The sequence below is a fragment of the Vidua macroura genome, chromosome 2 (assembly GCF_024509145.1).
Source record: "Vidua macroura isolate BioBank_ID:100142 chromosome 2, ASM2450914v1, whole genome shotgun sequence".
Classification (NCBI taxonomy): Eukaryota; Metazoa; Chordata; class Aves; order Passeriformes; family Viduidae; genus Vidua; species Vidua macroura.
In genome coordinates, this window is record NC_071572.1 from 87,897,412 (window position 1) to 87,922,508 (window position 25,097).

Here is a 25,097-nt window from a genome sequence, read left to right on the forward strand (position 1 = left end):
CAGTGTTGAAGCAATTTTACTCATGCTATAAACTCAGATATTTAACTTCCTTTTTGTAATAATCATTCGATGATCAATGTCAACAGTATACTTTGCAGTATCAAGCACACACCATGAATAGCAAAACAGTGTAAGCTTGACAGAAAATGTAAGTTTTTAGACAGTCATCCTTTCATGATGGACTGTCAGTTCTGTTACCGCACTGCAATCATATCTAGTCATGTTATTTTGGCATTGGTCTGCTCTTCATCACAGATGATCACAGCTAAGCTTCCTGTGGATAACTATCAAAACAAACGGTTTCACAGGAAATACTTTGGCAGTTGCACATTCAGCCTCCGTGAGAATGACAGGAAGAACCACCTCATTAAAGGGCAGCAACCTCCAAAGTTGCTCCAAACAACATAGTGGTTGTGCTTTTAACCATTCTACATGGTTTTGAAGCACCTGCCCCAACTGCCCCTATTTACTCTACATTGCTTCACTTTACAAAATGGTTTGTTCTGCATGAACTAGAACCCTCTTAAAGGAAATTAAAGCAGTAGCTCTTCTCAAGATGTACACCAAAGTTAAGACAAACTTTTATGAGCATATCAGTTTGTAAATCAACATTTGATCTTTCAGATTTGTGGAGGCATTTAGTGTGGTAGAGACATTTATTATGAAGAATAAAATCACTTCAAGTAAAAATCTAAAAACATTAAGTATAGATGCAAGGGTCTCAGCACAAACTCCATTAATCCACCAATCCTTTTCTGTTGCAGTGATCTACTTGAAGAGCTGGCACACTTATTGTGCCATGAGTGACAGGGGCAACAGCAAAACTAACTATGTTACATTGACCTTTCAAACCTGTGAACATGAATTTAAAAATTTAGTTGCTAAAATTCTAATCAGTGACTGACATTCTATAACAATAAATATATTACCAAGTAAAAAAGTTATGGGTCTCCTAGAAATGTTCTAAGGACTGAAATGTAAATTTTAATTAGAATGGTAAGGCTCATGAAATTAAGAGATTCACTTACATAAAAATGCTGTAGATGATCCTTGAATGAAATTAGTCAAAACATATTTAAGATTTCTCAACGTAGAAGTGTTTAAATCCCAGAAGCTTCCCACATTAAGGGTTTGGCTTCATATACTTCAAAGCTGTAGCATTTAAATTCCAATTAATTCATAAAAGGTAGGCAGTGTGTGTACAAAAGATATTTGCAACAAAAGACTGCATTATGGTGTGTCTCAAAGCTCATTACAAAGCAGCTACTACAGTGGACTGTGTCTGATAAATCACCACAATTTTTCTTCATTTAGTGTTACTTAGAAATTGATCTTGGTTTGTAAGCAAATTCAGAGAATCCTAATTTACTGCTAGTAATCCCCATGGGAGAGATAAATAATGTTCAGACTACATTTTCCACAGACACCATTCCCTATTGTAGAATTGTGGGAAGAGTAATGAAAACTCTTTTCCTTTTCTCTGAAATAAATTAATGATTTTCTATAGAAATAAATAGAAGGTTTCTTCAAATCAAAAACCATCCAAATTCATGCAGCTGAACTTAATATGCAAATTTGAGCAAACAGAAGCAGATCTCCTTTAAAGTGTGCATTTTATTAATGTCTCTCTAAATCATAGAACAATGTATCTCAACAGACATGAATTTTTTACATGATTTTTTTTTTAATTAGGCTTATATGTGAAGAACCTGCTAACAAGGAAGTACACTTCCACATTAATCACGAGGAAATGTTGCCAAGCAAACACAAGTTCTTTGTATGTCTAATTTTTGCCACACTGAGAAAGGCTATTTTTAAATTTGGAATACCTTTAAAGCTATAACCTGCACTGTACATTTCAGACTCCAAGCTGTGTTAAGATAAGCTTGTTCAGATCTGACCCAATACAGCCATAGAATCACAGCAATGCTGCTGGGTCTGTCCAAGGAGGACTGTCCTGACACAAACCATAGCAGTGCTCAATACCCATAAAACATTGTCAGAACACAACAAATGAAGAGTAATAGCTTTCCAGCCTTCCTTGATTCCGACCAGCTCTTCTGAGTCTTCTGCGGTAAGAATACATCACCTTCTTCTGAGTTCCATTTCTGTGATGCCCTCACTAGATTATGGCTGCTCAAACTAACTGGAGCAACCAGAAGAGGTAACTCTGATATTTGCCTGTCCCTGAATTCCAGCATATTCCTGGTCATCTTTCTTTGCAGCAGATTTTTCAAAGCTATGCACTGAGTTGATTCCTCAAATGTTCACAGGACTGAAAGGAGGGTTTGTTGTAACCTTCAGGCACTAATTGATGACAGCTTACTTGACTGCATTTCCTCTTTCCTTGGTCTTCCCTCCTGGCTGTAAGTATAAGGTGATGATAAACCTAACCTCCAACTCCACAGTAAGAGTCCCTTTTTCCCTCTACAAAGCCTTGATTTTATTTAAATGAAGCAATTCATTACACAATTAGCATACAATGAATTTTAAAATATTTTTCATAAGAATGGAATCAGTTCTACTCAACCTGGAGACATCTGGAAACCTTCCCCAAAAACTATTTCTAAAAGTAAACAGTTTTGAAAATGTGCCATTTCTTTGTAGGTCACAAGTGGTGCTTCTGACGTCACCTCAGTGCAGTCCTAGAGAGTTTAAAACAGAAGGCAGCATCAAAGCACATGATTTAGCTCACTGCTCTTCCACCCAGTTAGCCCTGTGCTGACACCCACAGCTGACAGCACGCTGCAGCAGAGCTGGATTACACACAAAGCAGTGTTCAAACCTTGTTAGTGAACTATCACTGACTCAAAAGATGCCTGGAAAAGGATTTGGGTCAAAGGCAGTGTAGGACAGCAGAGGGCAATGCAAGCTGGTGAGTGGACAGTATGCTGTGGGATGCTTAGGATGCCTGGGTTTAAGGAGAACAGCAATTGGGAAGGGAAGAGGGACCTGTGGCAGTTAAGGCTGTGACACAAAACATAGGCCTTCCTCAAGGCATCCACGGCAAGGACAACAATATGTGTTCATCTATACTAAGCCACAGTGATCCTAAATGCTGTAGCTACCAAATCCTAAAGGCCATAACTAATATGTCTGGGCATAACTACAGGGAGCAAAGGAGAATCTCACTTACAGAAAAGGACTTAAAAGCAAAATTCAAGACAAGGCCAAATGAAGAAGAAAGGAGGAGCATGGAGCAAGGGGACCAGTGACAGTTAAGGTTTGGTATGCTAAGCCCAGACTGAAACATGGCAGTAACAGAAAAATATGCACATCTGTTTTTCATGCAACAATAAGAATTCCAGATGTGTCACAGTATCCATGGGAAAACTGTAATTCTTCCAATGGTACTGGGCTATAAAGGTATCAACTTGTGTTAATCCAAACTAATGAGAGAACACAAGTCACGCTGTCATTTTGGAACCTTGTCCAACTAAATTGTCAATATACTGAGAGAGTAGTTGCATCTGGATTATTCATAACATTGTCATGAGAGTCTAAGACACATCAGGAGATGGGCTTAGCAATGTTTGCAAACAGAGTGAATTCAAGTGAATGCATACATAGAGGGCAACCCCATATTCACATATGCATGGACACACATCCTACTGAGGAAACCACAATTTCAGTTAAGATTTGCTCTTTGCTAGTGTTCTTGGAAAGGAAGCAACAGAAAAACTGGTATTACAGGCCTCTCAGAAATTTCCACAAATTTCAGTGCTTTCAGTGCCTGTAAACTTGCTATTCAGTACTTATGCATGCAAATTTGCTGTTCAGGGTCGTTTTTCCTATTGGCTTTTTGTTCCTTTTCCATTTCTGTGGAGGAGAGAATGAATGTATACACAGGAGAACTTTCAGGAAGCCATTAGAGTTCCATATTGCTTTCTGATCTTCAGAAGACCAAACTAAAAGCAGTCATCTGGTGCAGTTTGGTCATAGCTCCGAACAGAGGCATTTACAATGTAATTTTTTGGGATTCAAATGCCCACTAAGCATACAAGAGATTCTAAAATATGCATTTATTTCCCACTTTCCAGTTTCTCAAAAACACATTTTTATTCTTCTTGCAAAACATTGTTTAAAGCTTAGATTTCATTTTAATATTAGTGTTATGTGGGCTGTGCATTGATGATTCTTGCTGTTAGGGTTAGCACGAAAAACAGTTTTGTAACATTGCATTTTTTAAACATCTTTTCTGAGAAACAAAATTGAAATGAAAAAACAATGACAGGCTCAAGAACAGCCATTACTCTATTTGGGGCTTAATGGTACTCCTCATATGGAGTGTGGGACATTCACCTTTTTCTAATGTAAGCCATAGAGGCTAAGTTTGGTTTTCCTCACTCCCCTTAAATACTGGCTACTCTTAATAACTTCTTGTCTTACCAGAAATCTTAATCTATTTTAAAAACCCATAAAAGAATGTGTGTACAATAAATCTTGGTTTAATATGAACAAAATATTTCACCACAAACAAATAATAAAAAGAAACCTCAGGTGGCTCTTATTACAGAACTGTCAAAACCAGCAACAACCATGACAAACACCTACCCCACACTTCTAACTGAAGGGAAGTGGAACCCTACACTACCACTATCCAGGATGCAGTGCTTAGCCTCACTGACAACCATACTGGAAACTCTGGACTGTCTTATAGATTGCTGTAGAGTGTGACTCTCTAAATTTTTGAAGACATAACTGGAGAGACAGTTTTACTGTGGGAACAGCCTTTCTCCATTCTGCAAAAGGTACATTTGCAAACAATCACACTGATTCTGAATGGCTGTTCATTTCTTTTTAGTCATCAACAGTCAGACCAAAAAACTTATTCAATGTGTTCACAAGGGAACAGATCTTAGCAAAATTAATCTCATCTCCTATAAACAATAAGCCTTCATGTGTGAACATGAGTAGGCTTTATTATTTAGCTATTTGCCATTCATTCTCATGCCTCCAAAGCTTTTCTTCTGTCCAGAGAGCAGAACATCACATAATTTAGGTATCCAATATACGCAATGCAACAAATGGCAAACATCAAGGAAGAGCTCATGAAAAACAAAAAAAGCTAAAAATTCCTTGGCAAATGCTCAAAAGTAATGAAAGCTCTGAGAACAGAAGAAGAATGTTATAGTGTCCTCAATATTTTTATGACTAGCAATTTCATAAGCTTCCTATGAGTCTCTTGAGGAGGAAATGGGAATGTATAAACAAACCACGAATACATGGTCTAGTGGTGGACTTGGCAGTGCTGGGATAATGGTTGGACTTGATGATCTTAAAGGTCTTTCCCTACCTAAACAATTCCATAATTCCATGATTCTATTCTATAAAAATCTGTAGGGTAACCACACTGAAATAGATACCATGATCTCAGCCATAGCAGACAGAATTTTTGTTGCTTTTGTTATCTGAGCTATCCTAGCTATTAAATATGTCATTCCTTCAGAAAAAGGAGTTGACATTTAGCTGCAGAGATCTGTGACTAGGAACAGGCAATAAATTAGATAAGAATGTAAGAACAACTGTACTGAATCAGACCAAAAGAGCATCTAGTCCAGTACTGTGGCCTTGGAAGCAGACATAACAGAGAGCCCAGTACGCAAGGGATGGTACCCTGGAGACAAATGGGGTTAAATGAAGGACTCACAGAAGCCTTTGAAGATTTTTTTCCTAGTTATGATAGAGAAAAGGTTCCAGGAAGTGACAAACAGTATGCAGTTGTGCTTTTTTCTCATTGAAGTTTAAGAAAAGTGAGACTGTAAATTTTGAACATCAAACCGTTTTCTAAGAGATATGAAGTTTTGTGATAAACACATACAGGGAAAAAAACCCTAAGTTTGAACTCCATGTCATCTTTAATTTTACCTTTGAAAAAGTCATTATTCAAAGTGAAAGGAGACTGGTATTTTGGAGTTAGAAATAATGAAACGGTCTCTGCATCCTACAAAAATACCTTGCCCATGCTAAAATTAGCATGCAATGTAATTAAATTAATTAGTGTTTCAGAGTTTATATAGGAAAAGGGTCACTAATTTTCATGTTGTCTTGGTGAATATAAGCTAAGAATAGCCATGAGCAAATTCTTGAAGACAAATAGACTTGTAACATAGAGAAGAAACCATTCAGTCCTTCTATATTTATATCCCTTTCAGTATCTGTGAACTCATGGTCAGAAATGACAGTTTCTCTTCAGAAAATCCAAGTCTGAACAAAGGCAGCTAAATGCAAAAGATTTTCTACTCAAATAAAAGGACCTGACTTCAGCTCCCAAGCACTTACATTTACAAATGTGTAGTTAGCTAAACCAGGTTTGAAATTATCTATAAACACTGGACCATATTTGATTAAATAAATAGGCATTTTGGTCAAAAAGACATCAGAACAATGAAGCTGTTCTCTAAGTCAAGCAACCAGTGTGCTGTGAGACAATCACATTTTCAAAACATTTTAAGTAAGCAAGATGGCGTATACAAACAGGTCTGTAAATTGGGAAAGATGAAAAAAACATACACAGATGCAAACTGAAATAACAAATTAAAGATCAAAGTCCTATAACCAGGGACTATAAATATAAATTTTTGAGTGTACTATCTACTTTAAAGTTTGGAGTGTATAGTGGTTTTCATTGTCCTACTTGAAATGCCCCCAGATGCCTGATTTTCAGACCACAAAGCTCAATTATTTTCTGACTATCGTAACACCTTGAGATCATAGCATTTATTAAAAAACCTCACAGAGGCACTTATTGGAATAACAGGGAAATATATGTGTAATTTCATTTTATATATTTGTTGTCACTGTCATAGATCAGTCAAGAAAAAAAAAAAAGACTTCTTCAAGTTAAGTTTTTGTAAAAGTCTGCTTCTTTTAAGTAAATCATATTGATGTTCCCAAAGGAAACAATAATTCTGTAAAGTGTTGTTTGTGGCTATAGAGTGGGCACCACTATGCAGAAATGACAGTAGTAAAGCAGTAAGGACAGCAGTTAGTTCCTTTCCCAAAGAACTGTATGGCAGTTAAAAAAAATCTCCCTATTTTTAGGATTCTTTTTCTTCTGGTAAAGGTTTTTACTAAATTTTTTTCATCTATTTTTTAAAATGCAGCACAAATGGACCTACTACAAAGTAAGTTGTCACAGAAAGAAAAACAGGTATTTTAAAGAGAGATGATAGAAAAGACAAATTTTCAGAAAGGCACATAGGTATTTAATTACTCACTTTGCATTTAAATTTTTGTGAGAAGTGTCACTATGTCTACAGCAAAGTGAAAATACACGTTGTTGTAAAGAACATGTTATGTCTCCCAGATGAACATCAAATTTTAATAATGTAAACCTATCATCACATTACCTGGGCCAGAATAACTAAAGAGCTCAGTCAAGTCTGGATCTGTGTGGCTGGGAAGCAGCCTTTCTGAAGAGGGATCTGGGGGTCCTGGTGAACAAGCTGGCAGGGTCAGCAGAGCACTGCTGCAGCAGCAAAGGCACACTGGATCCTGGGCTGCATCTGCAGGGGCATCGCTGGCAGAGATGGAGACGTCATCATCCCACTCTGCTCAGCCTTTGTCAGACTGCACCAGAGCACTGTGCCCAGAGCTGGCCCCACTGCTCAGGAAAGACACAGACAAACTGGAGTGTCCAGTTTGAGGCTGGAGAGTCTGCCCTGTCAGGGAAGCCTGAAGGAGAGGGGCCTTTTCTCCCTGCAGAAGAGACACCTAAGGGAGGAAACTCATCACAGCATTCCAGTACTTAAAGGGCAGGTACAAACAAGACAGAAAGTCACAGAGGGTACATGGACATGACAAGGGGTGACAGGCACAACTTGCACCAGGAGAGGATTCATCTCAACATAAGGAATATTTTTTTTTCAGTAAGAACAATCAATCACTGGAACAACATCCATAGTGATGTGGTGAAGTCCCCATCAGTGGAGGTGTTCAAACTGTCTTTGGACAGCGTGGTCAATAATGTCATCTGGGCACAAAAAGTAGGACCAGCTGATCTTCTGAAATCTTTTCCAACCTTAAAGGTTGTTCTATGATTTTGTGATTTTTGACAATTTTGTTCTAATCAGTTTTTGTCATTTTAGATATTCAAATAATGGTGGAAGTCTTAGAATATTTAGCTAAATGTCAAGAAATATCTTATTCACCTAGGAAAACTATATCTCAGCAAGAAATTATCCAGAGCTTTTACTTTATGGCATGGAGATTTTGCAGGAGGGCAAAATGAGATCTCAGAAATACATCTCTTCCCATCTTCCTTCTCAAGGTCGATTCTTTTCCTGGAATGAAGCTCCAAAGCTAGACAAAAATTAGGTTTTCCTTCAGGATAATGATCACTTTGACCCCTCCAAGTTGTGCCAGGTAGAGAAATCCTCATGCATTCTAATCCACTATTCCTTATACCACTTTTCCCTTTCTTTTTATTGCTGCAATCAAATAGGTCACATGGTAGGACTGAACATCCTCAGACTATTTGTGCCATGTTTTCCCTCCTCCTCCATTCAAAACTAATGTTTTTGCCTCTCTTCTCCTCTCTTTTTAAAATACTAGAGCAAAACCAAAATCCAATATAAATATGGAAATTTTTATGCTAAAAAAAGTTCAAATTATTCAACATAAAGTCTCTGAAGAGGATAATTTGCACTGAATTACTTTTACCCTAGTTTAGATTTAAAGGCGGTATTTGAATAGAAAAGGCTGTCACAAATCCCTTGAAAGTATTGGTATTTTTTCCAAAATACTCTATGTCTCATATGAAAGGAAGCTGAAATACCATGAAACATTTAGTTTATGGATTTATTTATGACAGGAAATGCATTCTTCCTTAGGGAACTAAACTATTCTGAAACTGTTGAACAATGTTGCTGAACTTGTTAGCTTCAAACAGAAGGCCAAGTAGAATCCTCCAGCATCCACCCCTCATCTGAACTGTTCACTCAAATATAGCACAGTGCAATGACTCACTGTTTAGCTCAGAATAATGACAACAGTTATGCCACAGGGTTTTTTTAACTGATGCTTAAAACTGCAGACTCTGACTTTTCCTCTCTGAACTGTGCACGTTGGAGACAATGGGGGAAGCCAAGTAGTGAACCGCCATTGACAAATGCACTTTCTTCTTCTTGAACTTGCAGAGCAGAGGTCCTAAAAATGCTGTAACTGTGGATGCCAGAGTATCAAGCCAGGTCTGCATAAAGGTTAATATTTCTACAGGATTACCCAGTGGGTCTGAGAAAGACACTGATCTCCATGAGACAACCCACAGACAGCTCCTCTGGGACCCAGTGAAAGGCTCTGCTTGTAATCCAGGGTCAGAAAAGAGAAGGAGAACTGAGGTGCTCTTCCTTGCAATGTGAAAAAGCTTTGCCTCTTTCTACCAGTGAGATAATCCTCCCAGAAAAGTGACATTAAAGGGACAAGAGAACTAATCGGTTGTGGAAAGGAGAACAATGCCCTTCAAATGTCATACAGTATAAAATACTGCAGGCAGCTCAGCTCTATTTCTTTTTTTTTTTTTTTTTGCTTTTTGTATTTCCAGCTGCACCTTATCCAAAACTATTCATGCAGTAGCAGACAAGGGAGAGGGGAGAAGGAGTAGATGGGACAAGGCTCTTTCTTGAATCTTTTTCTCCAGGCTGCATGTGGGTGAAAGAAGGAGCTATGTTAGCACTGTCATCTAGCCCACAGATGCCCAAGCTGCACTATCCAGGAGGATGTGTTACTTTTGCACACTGTAAGGCTGCTGCAGGTATAATACCATCTCTTTCTTCTAGGGGAGGGTCAGACCACAGGATGAAGTAGATTTGCCCTATTCACTGCCAAAATGTACAATTTATGGTACACTGTGACTCCAGATAAAGAAAACCGTTTGGATTAGGTGACTAAACTGTTGGGACCCGTGGAAGAGACAGAAACTGGGTATCGGTGACTTAATGGTTGTTCCAAAGTAACATACTGTCCTGTTTAGAAAAGAGGATGTACATCACTGAGATTACAACAGTAAATAAATATCACCAGCACTGGACAGAATAGGCTTCCTTATTTTCAAGCAGGCAGACCACAACGCAGGTGCTGACAGCTCAGTCACTGAAGGGAGAGGCAGATGCTGTAGCAATGCAGCACAGGGCAGCAGCTGCCTGACAGCATCTCAGCAGCTGGAAATAGACACTGGGGTAGCAACCACCTCTACAGCTTTAAAGCACATGGCATTTGCATCTCTGCATCTCCCTCTGAGGCCTCTGGGATCACCTGTGCCTATTAGCCCAGTGAGGTAGCAATTCAAGGCTAGCATTTTCTGGCCATGCTTACTGCATAAAAGCCAATCAAGCACTATTTTTATGCATAGTCTGTGCTGTTTCTCAGTGAATTACTGCTTGTCTTCTGAAAATCCTTGCAGGTCTGCGTATTCTCATATCACTTATTTTTTCAACTTTTTTGTAATGTTTTTCATCTCTTCTCCATCTCATGAGATAAGAAAAAATACTCTTGTAGTATACTGGAAACCAGACTTTTTAATTTTTATATGACAGTAAATATACCAAGGGAAGAAGAGAACATACATTTAGGTCTTAGGAGAAATAAAATTTCAGCACTCCGCTACCCTGGATTCTCTAGCCCAAATCTTTAAATATTCATGAATTATTTAAAATGTTATATCTCTATTACATATAAGCATATGATATCATTGTAAATGCTGCAATTCTAACTTTAGATTTTTGTCTATTCTTCCCTTCATAAAGATGCAACAATATCAACCTTTTGAAATGCTGTATACACCACAGATTTAATTATTTATTCACCTGGAGGGTTGCGTTTCTATTGTTATTGCTTGGTTTTGTCTGAATAAAGAGTCAATGTACAATAATAACAACAGAAAATTTCAGCTTCAGCATGAGAGTCCTCCACTGACTGTAACAGTCAAAGCCAGAATGTGAAGTTCTGGCAGCTGCAAAAAATGTCCCAACCCAAGCCCAGGGGCAAAACTGTATCATAGGATATCTTCCATCCGAAATAAATGAGAATGCAGAGGTCTTTTTCCTCATAAAGAACACAAGTTCAATCCTTTACTCTCTTTAAAGTTCTGGGTCTTTTTCCCCCCCAAGGTCATTGTCCCAGTAACTTTTGGTGTTTAGTAGTCTGAAGTGAGTTTTGATCAGTGATTTAACGAAAGCTGGTAATTTGTTTTTTTATCACAAAATGTTCTCAGCCAAAATGTGTTTTCTATGGAAAATCCCCAACCAGTTCTACTACTAGCCAGACATCTGGAGTGTTAGTTGGAAGCGTTTGTGTCTGGAATTACTGCTGAACCGTGAGAGATGTCACACCATGACCTTAAAGCTAACCCCACGACCCAGCTGCATATCCTGTGCTCCCTGCAGGGATCTAAACCTTGAAATCCTTGCTGCTTTTCCATGTGCATGTAGTTATAGCACCTAGAGATGGAAATTAAAGTATCTACTCACTGTGAGGCACCAGGACAAAGTTACAAGCTAGGTACAGCCATCACAGCAAGGTTTAGTCTCCTTTAAGGAAGAGAAAGTATGACTGAATTACAGAGGCGTTTCCACACACAGCTAGAGCTACATACCATAAGTCAAAGAGCTGTGAACATGTAGTAATCACTGTGAACAATAAACAGTGGGAAAGTTCACAAGGTGCCCTGGTTTCTACAAGCATGTTTTATCTCTGCTGCCAGGTCAAGTGTAGAAGGAATGGCACTTGTGCTTCCTACTTGCCAGAGATGAAATGTCAGAGAACACATGGCATGAGAGGATAATGGCCAGGTCTAATGACAAAACCTCTTCTCAACTGATCTCCATGTTATTAATTAGCTCCTCTTTAGGTCTCTCTCTCCCAGCAGTCATTAAAAAAAAAATCTCCATAGCTTTCTAATTACTCAAGTTTGGCTTACACTAGGTTGCCAATCCCAATATCATGCCCCTGCCTGGGCAGGTGGATCCTTATGTTGTGCAGAATCAAGTCCTCATAGCTTTGAAAATCTACCTTTAGCATCTACTGCAGACTTTACCTAAGAACCAAAATGTGTGCCATCTGAAAGAATGAAAAACCCTTTGGGAACCTTTCCTCTTCAGCAGAATAAGTGCCAACCTAATTTTTCAGACCTGATTCTTACACAAAGCTGCTGCTGTGCACCCACTAGTCATATAACACACACAGTAACACTGTCCTACAACTGTATTTGACAAAGTCCCTTCAAGAGAAAAGAAGTTGCAAATAATGGGTGTAGTTTGAGGCTTTTAAAGATCATTATTAAAATCACACAAAAGGAAGCAGTTGAGTGAAAATGACTGGAGGGCTGAGGAAAGTGATTATTTCCTTAGAGCAGTCTAACAAAACTTGCAATTTCCCACATTCCTGGGGAAATGTGCTTCAATCAGCTCCTCTCGTTTTACATTTCCAAAGGCACTGGGCCAAACTGAGGAAGTGCAATCATGAAGTCTCCCACATCCAGGGAATCATCACCAGGGCTAACTTTGTCTTACCATCTCCCAAGCATGCTGTCAAGAAAAAGTACCAAGCTTCCCTGACATGCAGCTCTGAATGCTCCCCAAAACTGTCACGATGCTCTAATGCTGGTAAACCTGTGAAACTACAAGCTCTTCCAAGTTCCTTAATGCAAAGGTTTCTTTTGTGGAACTGTTTCTGATTTTTTCTTTCAACACAAGGATATTTCTAATTTCCAGTTCTGCAGGCTGAAATAGGATGTTATATACCTTCCAGAGTCTGATGTAGACATTAGGAACAAGGCGAAGTTGCTAGGAGACCACAGATGGAGCAAGGAGCATTGCAGTAACACAGCAGCTTTTCACACAGGGCTGATGAGAATGCCTACATCAGCAGTCAGCCCTTCACAGCTTAAAACAAACCAGACAACCTTTTGCTGCTTATGTAAAGATGTACATTTGGATAGAACCATTAAAGTGTTACAAAACCAGCGCACCACAACCTGAATAATAAGCAAGACAAGAAACACTGAAAAGGATTACACAGACAACACTTGCTGCTCTCTCTCATTGTTTTTGGGAATAGGCCCTTCACTTAGAAAATAGAAATCCTATTTAAACAAACAAATGTCATCACTTCCTACATGGGTCCTGGACCCAAGTGGCATATCACTGAAATACAAAGGGGAATACTTAATGAACCAGAAGATGCTATGCACTCTAAAATTCATTGTCCATTTCCATGTTATTTAGAAAAGTGTCACTCACTGTGGCCATAAGCCATTAAAATCTACAGAGCCCTTTTGACTCTTCTGTGTCCTTATTCACAAGTCAGAGCTCATGCTAGTTAAAATTTACCACTTGGCAAGCAGAAATTAGAGTTTTATCAAACTCAGGCTTTCATTGTTTCAGTTGCCATGATCACAGGTATTTAAATAGACAACATAAACCAAAATTAATGCAGCTGCATGGCTGTAAGGTCATACATCTTAGATATGCTAAACTAATGGTTCTACCCATAAAGCTTTATTTGTCACCTATATATGGAAAGTTGAAGTATAGAAAGTCTGGATCACAGCTAAAATTCAAATGGAAAAGCTGTGACTGACCAAAGTTTTAAACCTCTGTTTCAGTTCCGCTCCTTCCAGTGGGATCATCCATCCTGAGAGGTCATTAACCTGCTCACTCTTGAGGTAGGACTTACCTGACAAGTATTAATTATATATTTCATTATAAAGTCAATACTGCAAGCATTTCAGATGAATACAGACTAAATTTACTCTCTTCATTTAAGAGGGAGGTACAGTAACAAGTTTAGCCATACCTGTTCACACTGTCAGTGTTTGAAATTAGATGATGTTAATGCCTACACTGAGTGCAGCCTACAAATCCAATAATAAAATAGCTTTGGCAATGCACATCCAAAGGTTAGAAGCTTCAAGTGTGTCAAGTACTCTATCTTGATAATAAAGAAACAACTGAGCCAATTACCAGATTATGTGCCATGCAAATGCAAGGTCCCATCTACCTCACCCGAGAATAAATTAATCATATTGAAGCCAGTATCAGCTGGAAATGTTCAGCACTACTGTGTTTAGAGTATTTCACAAACTAGTCATTAGAAAGTGAGCAAAAAGAAAGGTAGGGGCATGTATTTTCTTCAGTTTGGGATTACAGTATTTACAGGTCTAATTCTCATGTTATGGTAACATAAATAATTTCAAATATAGATGGAAATTTTCTGCTGTAGCAAAACATCTTGAAATGTGTTTGGAATTGCTGTGGTAGGGCTCAACCGTTATGTTTTAGACAGGAACACCTGCACACAATTAATCTAAATAATTGCAGCAGCTTCATGTAAATAGTTTACTTTTCCTCTGAGTTCCCAGTTCTTATCTCTTCATGACCCTATTACATAAACCTTCATACACCACAAAAATAAGCAGATAATTTTCTCTCGGGAAATCTCATTAGTGGAAACTAGGTATGTTTTGTCACAGCAGCCCTTTTGAAAAAAAACTGAAAAGGAGATATTTCTCTTTCTTTGGGATATACACCACACATTGATTAATTAGGTAAGCTTTGAAGCATGATAAAAAGTTATCCAAGTAATAATAGTCTCTAGGAATTCCATATCTGCACTGCAACCTTTCACTGAAGGTCAATGCCCTGGAGAATTCCTCTTACAGTATTATCTCTAGCCATTAAAATTAATGTAATTCCACTTTATCTAAAAAAAATGTAGTAAAGTACAAAGCACATCCTAAACTCAAGTAACACATACTTAAATGTAGGAGGCAATTTTAAATCAATATTTTCAGACTAAAGTCATAAAGACATACATATAAATAGCTGTACAGAATATAAATCAAAAGACTGCTTCCAAAGTAAAATTTTATGCTGAAAGGATAAAAATGTATATGAAACTCTACATGCAGTATCTGAAGTAAAAGTCCCTCTTTTGTACTAAGGCCTTAGCTCATTCTAAAGTAATGGGATTTTGCCTCTAGTAGAACTGAGTTTAAAAAAATTACACAGGGACCTGAAGCCTCCTCCATCACTGAGAGGGGAATTATCAGCCCATTTTCTGTTACATGCATTTCTTTCTAAGAGGGCAGGCTGTGTTACAACACTGATGATAGGATTTGTGGATTCTGCTAGAATACAGCTTGCTCTCTCTTTCTGCAAAATACCAGTTTCTCATTACCCTTCATGTCCCAGGCTGCTCACACAGGTAAAAGGAGTGCTGGCACAGTCTCCATCCTGCTCATGCATTTGTGCTGCCCCTGGCTCTGCTGGAAGTGCCGAATGCCTGAGTAGGTCTCAGCTGCACACCATGGTGCTCTCTCTCATCAGCGTGCTATGAGCTCTGACTCAGAGCAGGGGGCATCAGCTGGATACAAACCAGACCTGCTTCATACACCTGGCCACCATCCTGAGGTCCATCACTGCTCACTGCCCACACTAGCACTGCTCTAAGGGGCAGATTTTCCATGGAGTCTACAGAGTTGTACAAACAAGTTACTTTTCTGATCACTACAATGAACACCTTCATATGATAACTGTGTACCCACATAACAAGCCTCATTTCATCATCTACTAATGCACTTAAAAATCTTATCCTAAATTCCTGTTTATGTGATATGGTATTTTTTACATTTATTCATTCATTTTTTCATCCTAACTATTTGAGACTGGAAGTGTGACTTAATAAGATATCCACTGCTATCACAGGAATGAATATTTCAAGAACCAGAAAAAGTAAATCCTTGCATTCTGGTGAATTTAGCATTGAGATGATAACAAAATACATCCATCAAAGCAATTTAAAAAATACATATATTCCATAAACCTTCACACAGGGCAACCTAAAAGTTAAGTCACATATTTAAGAACTGTCCAAACACTTAAACACGTACAGGCTTGGGGCCATGATGACTTTCCTGAGAACCTTGTTCGAGTGCTTGACCACATCTTCCTTATATCCAATCTGAACTTCCCCTGATGCTGCTTTAAGGCATTTTAATGCACATGGAACAATTGCTGATGGGAATCTGTGGCACAATGGGCCCCTTCATGTGTTTTTTAAAGAAACTGCCAACTAACAAAAATAGGGATCACTCTAGCCGATTTAACATTGTCTGGAAGGCAAAAGTCACGCCAAATGAATTTAGAAATTATCAGTACGTTTTTAACTGTGATGATCATTGACATAGCCACTAGGAAAAACTATGCATTCCTTGCCACCTGTAGGAGGACTCATGTGACAGAGTGTAGAAGCTCACAGCATAGACATCCACATTTAGGTTCAATACATAGATTTCCCTTACAGACAACTGAAAAAGCACACATTTTTAGGCAGTGATTAATCTCATCCTAGAGTAGACATCTAAACTAGGACAAACTAAAGTAGACTTCTCTAGAAGTCCTTTCTGCAATAGTTTTACAGGGTAAATATATCCACATGAGAGGAACCCTAATCTTAATAAATTTTAAAACAAATCAGAATAGGCCTCTATGAAAGATAAGCTTTATTTTTAAGCACAGCTTCCAGGATAGGTACCAAGGTAACAGCATTCTACAATATCACCATCCTTCCTGCCCTGAAATCTATGACACCTAAAACTGAAGACAGAACAATTAAGAAATTATGATGAGCTTCTCAGTACCTCTACTTTCAGTTTAAGTATGATGAACTGATTTTTTTTCCTTCTGAATTCTGAAGGACATTTATTAGCACTTTTTAAAAATATTTGGTTATTCCCATCATTTTATTCTATACATATTTCCTCTGCAATGTCTTTATTGTCTTTCTTTTTTTACATGTTTTCTTATGCAGACAGTGAAAATAAGAGGAATTTTCTGAAAAATAATGTGTGGTAATGAAAACTGTCACAAAAAGTGAGTCTCAGAGTAAAACTTACACCTTCAAAATTTCCCTACAATTGAAGCAATGACTCAAAAGAAAGTGAAAATACAAAGAGGCTCTGGAAGACAGCTCTCCCAGCACGTACCAGGGTAGTTAAGCACATATTAATTGCCTATAGTTATTGGAAAAGCAAATAAAATCAATCAAAAATATATTTTTAGTAGGATTAAATTAACATCTGTTTGAAATAGTTTTATATCAAAACTGAAAATGCTATGTCTTCCGGTATCTTCAGTCTTTTAATGCTTGTGTTCGATGAACATTCACATGAAGCTTTAATATAATTTTCTTCAAGATGCATAGTCCAACATATTTTTTCAGAATGGGATTCTTTTGAATATGTTGTTATAGGACCAAAAGAAGCAGAACAGAAGAGGAACTTGAAAATATTACAAAAGGACATCTCGTTTTTCCCTCCCTGTACCAAAGTAGGAGACAGAAATGGCATAGCATGGGAAGGAAGCACATTAACACTGAGAAAGAGCAGGCAGACCACAGATTCTTCTTTTATGCAGGTTCACACCAATTTGGAGAAGAGGCCTGTGGCCCTTCAGAGCTGCAGACATAGTGATGCAAGTGTAAACTCTCTGGCACAGAACACAACAAAATGAATCAGGTTCATGTATCACTGACTGAGAATAAAGAGCAAAGGGGTTACCTTAATCGGGCTTCCATCTGGAGTAAGAACCTCTTCTGAAAGCTCCATCATCTTCAATGCCATCAGGGCAATGGCTTTGGCATGACTAAGGCTTTTCTTATGGAGCCCTGCTGCAACGCAGTACGCATCACCTATTGTTTCCACCTGCAGCAATCAGACAAACCCGGTGTTATGGTGTGATAATGAGAGGGGAACCCTGCCATTAGGGTTGCAATCAAATAGTTGCTTAAAATATGTGAGCAAAACATCCATAAATAAGCAATTAGACAAGAGCATAATTACCTGAGTCTGCAAACAGGTACAGTGAAAACCTGACAAGGAACAGCACAGTGGTTTATCACCTAATAACCAAAGCAGATTGTCTAGAACAGTGTACGGCATCAGCTGAGATATGACAACATTCTCCCACAGCAGTAACACAGAAAATTGCATTCTCCTAAATGAAAAATTGCTTGCAGCTTCATTTCATACTACCCTGGCTGAGTTGCTGTTGGGTAAGAGTAGTGCCACATAATTATAATTCGTAATTAGTATTTGATATGCTAGAAAATTATATCACGAAGAGAATTAGAAAAAGCAAAACATCACCATAAAAATCACTAAAGTCTATCTAACTTCTCATTAGTGGGTAGCTCTTCCTGGTATAATTTATGAATAGATGCTATTACTACAGACTTTTGCCTGCATCTTTGTCCCTTATTTTCAAATAAGAATTGATGTCTCTCTCTACCATGCAGGCTGTCTTACTCTGCATTTCCTACCTGCAGGCATGAAGTTCAGCAGACGGACCCCTCTGGTCTCTTCAGGCAGGCCTTACTGCTCTCTTATCCTGATTTGCGTTAAAAAAAGCTGGCCCCCAGGAGGAAGTGGGAGCAAAATGAATTGCAGAAGCCCTCTGGCTCTGGATAAAGACAGCCTGAGAAACATTGCAGCCCTCAAGGCCTGCAGCTTTATTTACAACATTGTGTTTTGCAGTCTGTTTGCTCACACATCTGTAACAATCTCACACAAAATCCATTAACATGAGCCCAAGCAGGCCTTAAGGATTAGTTTAGGTTTTGTGACATAACTAATCTGGCTTTCACCCTGCAAGCAACACTACAGGAATGCCAGAAAATGCTTCAGCAAAGACTAGGGTGAGAAGAAAGCACTGAGAAAGGAGTTATTCAGAGAATAAATGTAGCTGATTCATCTCTCTGCAGAGAATCTACTAAGTAGTATGCCTGGATCTTCTCAGATTAATTTCCAGTATTGATAAACTGGAAATTGTATCTCAATGCAAATAGTACCTGAAATAGTAAGCATTACATGTAAATGTACCCAGAGCATGAACCTAGCACAGGTTGAGCAAACACTTTGCACCACAAAACTTAAGCTGCTCCAAGCCCATTGTGAAATTTGCTACCTTAACACTTCTGGCTGATTGTGCAGGAGGATGTAAATATAGACAAGAAGCTGAAGGTTTCTCCTGAGCTGAGACAGCCATTAGAACTCCTTCAACACCTTTGAAAGCTCCTAATAGTACTTGTATATAGAACAAAACATGTAGGAGCAATCATTACTGCTGTCTGCCTGTTTGCAGATGTCTGACAGGATGTCTTTGCATCTCCAGACAGGATGTCTGTCCATAAGAAGCAGACACTACCAATGCCCTGCAGTTTAGGGTTTAGGAGTTTGTTTTTCCAAAGATAAATGAATGGGCAAGAATATTGCAATGGCTGGTGAAAAATGTAGAAACTGGGAAAAAACAAAAACAAAAACAACAAAAAAAAAAAACAAACAACCACAAAAAAAAAACAAAAAAAAACCCACAAGCACAGTGAGAAGAAGTATCAGAAGTTAAAGAGATGTTTAAAAATGCTCTAAATTGGAAGGAAGCATTAGCAGAAATCCATTGTCATTCTTTAAAATAATGAATAAACATCAGTAGGAATAGACTCAAAGGGGTTACTACAGAAAGAGCTGAGTCTATGATGTCAAATACAAAAATTAAATACAAATTCTGCTCCTTTTTGAATGACCTAATTTCAGAATTGCTTTTCCACTAAAGTTGGTTGCATATATGTGGAATCACATACTGTTCCCGCAGTGTTCAGACAAAACTACTTATTTTGTTAGCTTCTTCCCCCTTGGAAATTTCTGTAACTGTAATTTAACAACTAAATTCCACACACTGAATGTGCTGTACTACCAGAAAAATGGGACTGAAGCTGCCTCATATTCATCTTTATACAAAAATAAAAATTATAATAATGCCATTACTCTTTAAAATGCTTGTCCCTATGGAGCTCATCTGACAGCAATACTGGAGAAGCAGGGGAAGGACTATGACTACTTAGACTGACCTGGTAGTTTAAACTGGATGTGATGAGATAGGCCTGTCTAATGATTTATCATTCTGTAACTCTGTTTTCAGTCACTTCTAGGATTTTCCCCAGCTAAGCATTGAAGCTGAAATTTTTATTATGAGTACCTCTACCAAACTTTAACCTTGGTTCCATCCTTCTTCAAAATCAGATTTGACAAATCTTCCAAAAGTTCCAGGAGTTCCTGTAATTCAGATTGTTCATGGCATTTGCATTTGGTCCACTTGTATGGAGTCATAAAATCATGGAATGATTTTGGTTGGGACATTTCAAGATTATCTAGTTTCAGTTCCCCTGCCATGGACAAAGATACCTTCCACTAGACCAGGCTGCACAAAGCCCCATCCAGCCTGGCCTTGAACACTTCCAGGGATGGGGCATCCACAGCTTCTCTGGGCAGCCTGTTTCAGTCTCTCAACACTTTCATTGTGAATAATTTTTTCTTTATATCAAACACAGTCACTTTTGGTTCATAACCAGTGACTGTTGTCCTGTAACAACAGGCCTTGGTAAAATGTCTCTCTCCATCTTTCTTATAAGTCCCATTATTACATCAGAGGTCACAAGAAGATCTTCCCTTTTCTACGTGGAACAACCCAACTCTCTCAGCCTGTCTTCACAGGAGAGGTGCTCCAGCCCTCTGGTCATTTTTGTGACCCTCCTCTGGACTCATTCCAAGACATCCATGTCCTTTTTTGCTTGGGACAACAGAGCTGGATTTGGCACTGCAGGTGGGGTCTCACCAGAGCAGAGCAGGAATCACCTGCCTTGACCTGCTGGCCACATTTTTTCTTTGATGCACCCCATGGCTGTCTTTGGCTGCAAGTACACATTGCTGGCTCATGTCTAATTTTTCATCTACCAATATTCCCAAGTCCATCTTCAGAGGGATGGTTTCAATCCATTCATCCACCAGTCTGTATTAATACTGGGGATTGCCCTGACCCAGATGCAGAATCTTCACTTGGCCTCACTGAACTTTACAAGGGTATATGAGGACATTAAAATAGAGACTACAACAAGAGTAATACATCACACTTCAGAATTTCAGGCTGGGCCCCTGAGTGAGTCAGATGCACACAGGGAAGAAGGGAATTTCTCTTGTCTCAGCTGAGGAATAGCGATTGGACTAAAAATATGAAGTACTGCTTATAGCTTGCTCCAAAGTATCGTCTGGGCAGATCCTGAAACTGTGCACACCAGAGAGCAACCTACTCCATAAATATTCAATGTCAATAGGATTAAAAGAAAAGGCAAACACTACTCAAAGTGTCTAAAAATTGCTGCACTCAGGTCTATTTGATACTCTTGATGAGTATGATGATATACAGTAATGAAACTCCAGAGGAAATCTCTACCATGTGATAAACTAGATTCTGAGTTTTTGACTTTGTAATGTGTCTTTTAAGATGCATTAGTAGTAGTAGTATATTTGATTTTTATATTCTTCCTAGATACATATGCAAGAAAAGATATTTTGCTTTCAATCTTTTAAGACTGGAATGCTTTACCCTGCTTCTTTAAAAAAGTTAAATATATTTTGTTCTGAATATTAAAGTAGTTTTTGCATATGATTGACAGTTTACCATTAATAAGACTTAGCATATTTATTTTGGAATTAAATTATAGTTTCTTACTGCTCCTAATAGTTCTAGCTACTCACTGATTGTCTGGCCTACTGTTACCAACTTTTCATCCCTTTTCACTGATTTACACTTACCATAGCCAGCTTCACTGGAGTTTTCATTAACTGGGAATTAATACACAGTACCATAGAAGAGAAGTTGAACTTGTATTTCAAAATTAGAGCCACTTCTAAAAACTGCATAATAGAATTTTTATTCTTAACTAACAAATCAAGAATCCAAGAAACACTGCAGCTACTTACACTGCTATTCAAAAGCCTCCTCTAAATCCTTCTGTAACTCTTAAGTCACTGGAACTGTCCAAATGTTTTCCAGTCAGGCCCTCAAAAAATCCCATATTAAAGTTAATAATTAGTTGAAGTGGTTGTGTGTGCTCTACAGTTCAGGAAAACTTTCTAGACAGTTATCCCAACACTGAATACTGAAGAGTGATAATGCATGCAATTGCAGCAGGAAGAAAATACCTTCTGCTTTCAAGAAGTCATTTTCTATATAGCCAACTTCTGTTGGTTCTCAGTAGATACTGTATGTCTGCTTTAGATGTGAACAGTAATTTTTACAGAGGGTGAACTATAGTAATTGTCTTGCAGTCACTTATCTTTTAATTCATAACCATTTGAGATGGAATATGATTTGCAGATCAATTTGGTAGCACAGAAGTCAGAATGTAATTTCTCCAATTCTAAAATGTCCAGAGAAAAGAGATTAATAACCTGATCCCTGGGCAGCTCCAACAGGTCCCCTCCAACTACCAGCAGCTAAACCTTGCGTTGTCTTTTGTTATACAGCTGAGAAACTGGAAGTTTTAGCCAAATGATGTTCCATAGATATAAAGTCAGGGTGTTGTTTCAGTGACAGTTTTTAAGGGAAAATGTGGTGCACTGAAGTAACATCCCTGCTTTGCATCCTTCATCCTGAATTCATGCATATGCACCAGTCATTAACTTTCTGAACTTCTAGAGGTAACAAAAGAACTGACGTGTCACACTTCATTTCACAGAGTGACGTACATGGGGCAGAGATACCATTTTGCAAGTGAAACCTGAAATGGCAGGCTGAAGATTTTTCATCTAAAATATTCAGGAATTCAAACATTCAATTCTAATCAGTCCTACTTAGAACCTTTTTCAAAGCACAGCTTGGAAATAAACATAAAAAAATATAATTGCAGGGGTCACTCTGTGGCAATTCTAATCTGAAATTTCTACTGCAATCAGAAATATTAAATACATTGAAAGAAGTAGCTGGAGGGAGAATTGGTTCTAGTTTTAGTCCTGTCTCTCTCAGCCGGTTTCCTGTGAAAACCTAATATATAATTTGTATTAGAACTATTATAATGGAGTACTCACTACTGGTGTTTTCGGGTAAGAGACATAAATAAGTCTGAGTGCAGTTTGTGTGTTTTTAATGGGTTAAATTATACTCATATCAATCAGGCATCTTTATTTACAATCAAAATGAAATACATACCAAAAATGGGTCTGAAAATGCTGTCTTTTTTCAGGAAGAAAACCTACCTTTAACAGCATGTCTTTTGTAGATCCTTCACTTTCCTCTGAAGGGTACTTATGTACTATTGTTTTGATCTCTAAAATACTCACAGGGCTGCATACATATTTATTATCTCACTCGTAAGTACCCATTTAACCTAAAATCATTTATGTCACTGTCCTTTATAACCTGTTCAATGGTGTTTTTTAAAAAATAAATTGGAAATAAAAAGTGAGACTACCTTCCAGTTCAGGATAAAGAACTACATGATACTCCTGCTACACACAGATGACCAGAAGATAGGATTACTTTGGAAAGCAAATATGCAAGAATTGCATATCAAATGTTTGTTAGAGGTTTCTCTTCCTTAAGAAAAGGGTCATGTTTGAGGAAAAATATATTATGCTGCTCAAATTTTTTGTGTGTGTTTTCCACTGACATATATGGGTAATCTACATAAGTGTATCATACACATAAAGTTTAGATAGAATAACCAGACTTAGATATTCTTTAGCCATGTCTTGATTTCTTACCCTTCTTTTTATAGAGTAACAGATGTTTCTTCCAATTGAATTGAGTTTTCATATGCATCAAATCCTGCTTGTAGTCTCCCCCCTTTCTGCTATTTTAATCACCAGAAATATTTATTTCTGCTTAAGTAAGTATGTGTTCATAATCACTGTAATTTTAAGTTGGCAAGGAAACTTGGAATATTAAACAATTTCTCTGTGCTCCACACCCTGTTTACAGACACAGTGTACAAAGTGTATATGCTATGTTTAGCTGAAGAGAAGATCATTACTAAATTGTTTCTTATCACATATGAGTAATCTGCCAATAGCCTGAAACTATCCTACTGCTGGGAGATACTCTATAAAACTTTATTTTATAAAACTGAAATAATAACAAACAGCAGTTGCAATTATATCAGTTTACTCTTAAAGAGCTTGAGAGTGAAGAAAACAGAAATAATGAGCATGGAAAGGAGTAATGCTTTAGCTAACTGCAGTTTAATGCTCTTCTGTTCATCACTTAACTATTCTCTCTGAGAAAACTAACTTTTCTAGCTTGTTTGTGGGTCATTTTTTTACCTGCACTGAAGAGCATTATTCTCCATATTAACCTGCCTCTCCTTTTGCCTGTTTCCTATGCACATTTACCTTCTCCCACCAAAATACAGACATAGCGTTCTCAACGCATACAATGTGTACTGAGCAGTTAACACTTTCCAAAATACAGTATGGTAAAAAAAAAAAAAAATCTAGAATTTTAAAATATATCTGTCTTTTATAACAAAATGTGTGGGGTGTTTTTCCTGATAATAACATTATTTGCACTTGCATCAACCTACAGTTGATACCAAATGGGGGAGACAGGTCAATTGTCAATTTGCTCTAGGGCTGAACTGCCATCCTGAGTGACTTGTACAGGCAGGATGAATTGGAAGCTTATGAAATTCAGTAAGGACATGTGCAAAGTCCTGTCCCTGGGAAAGAATTTCTCTGGAACTGATACAGCAAACTACCTGAAGAGTGGCTCTTTGAGAGAGACCCTGGGGGTCTTGCTGGGCATTAAATGTCAGCCAGCAATGAGTCCTGGGAACAAAGATGGCCAATGACATTCTGGATGTATGAACAGAGGCCAGGGAAGTGCCAATCACCCCCTACAGCACTCAGACTCAGATTCCACATCCACTTCGGGGGTCCTCAGTGCAAGACAGAGATTGATAAACTGGATCCAACTCATTGGGGCCAGCAAGATGGTGGGGGCTGGAGCACCTGGGAAAACAGGCTGGGAGAGCTGAGCATGTCCAGATTGGAGCAGAGATGGTTTCATGACACTTGAGGGGATAGAAGTGGGCTCTTCACAGTGGTGGAGGGTGAGAGAGCAAGAGAAAAAACAAAATCAGCATCCTTATGGATTAGGAGCCAGGAAAACCTGTGAAACTTACTGACAACAGGGTTTTACTCAGATAAAAAGAAGCTTTTTAAAGCAATCAAGCATCTGCAGACAGTGAAGATTTTAACAGATGCTTCA

The 25,097-nt window shown here is 38.2% G+C and overlaps 1 protein-coding gene across 1 annotated transcript in view; it reads right to left on the bottom strand.

Annotated features, from left to right (window-relative positions):
• Positions 1 to 25,097, bottom strand: part of GUCY1A2 (guanylate cyclase 1 soluble subunit alpha 2) — a 134,892-nt gene that overhangs the window by 22,456 nt on the left and 87,339 nt on the right. The window contains exon 6 of the mRNA XM_053970729.1: positions 17,558 to 17,701. Within this exon, the coding sequence (XP_053826704.1) occupies positions 17,558 to 17,701 (144 nt within the window). The remainder of the gene's footprint in view (positions 1 to 17,557; positions 17,702 to 25,097) is intronic.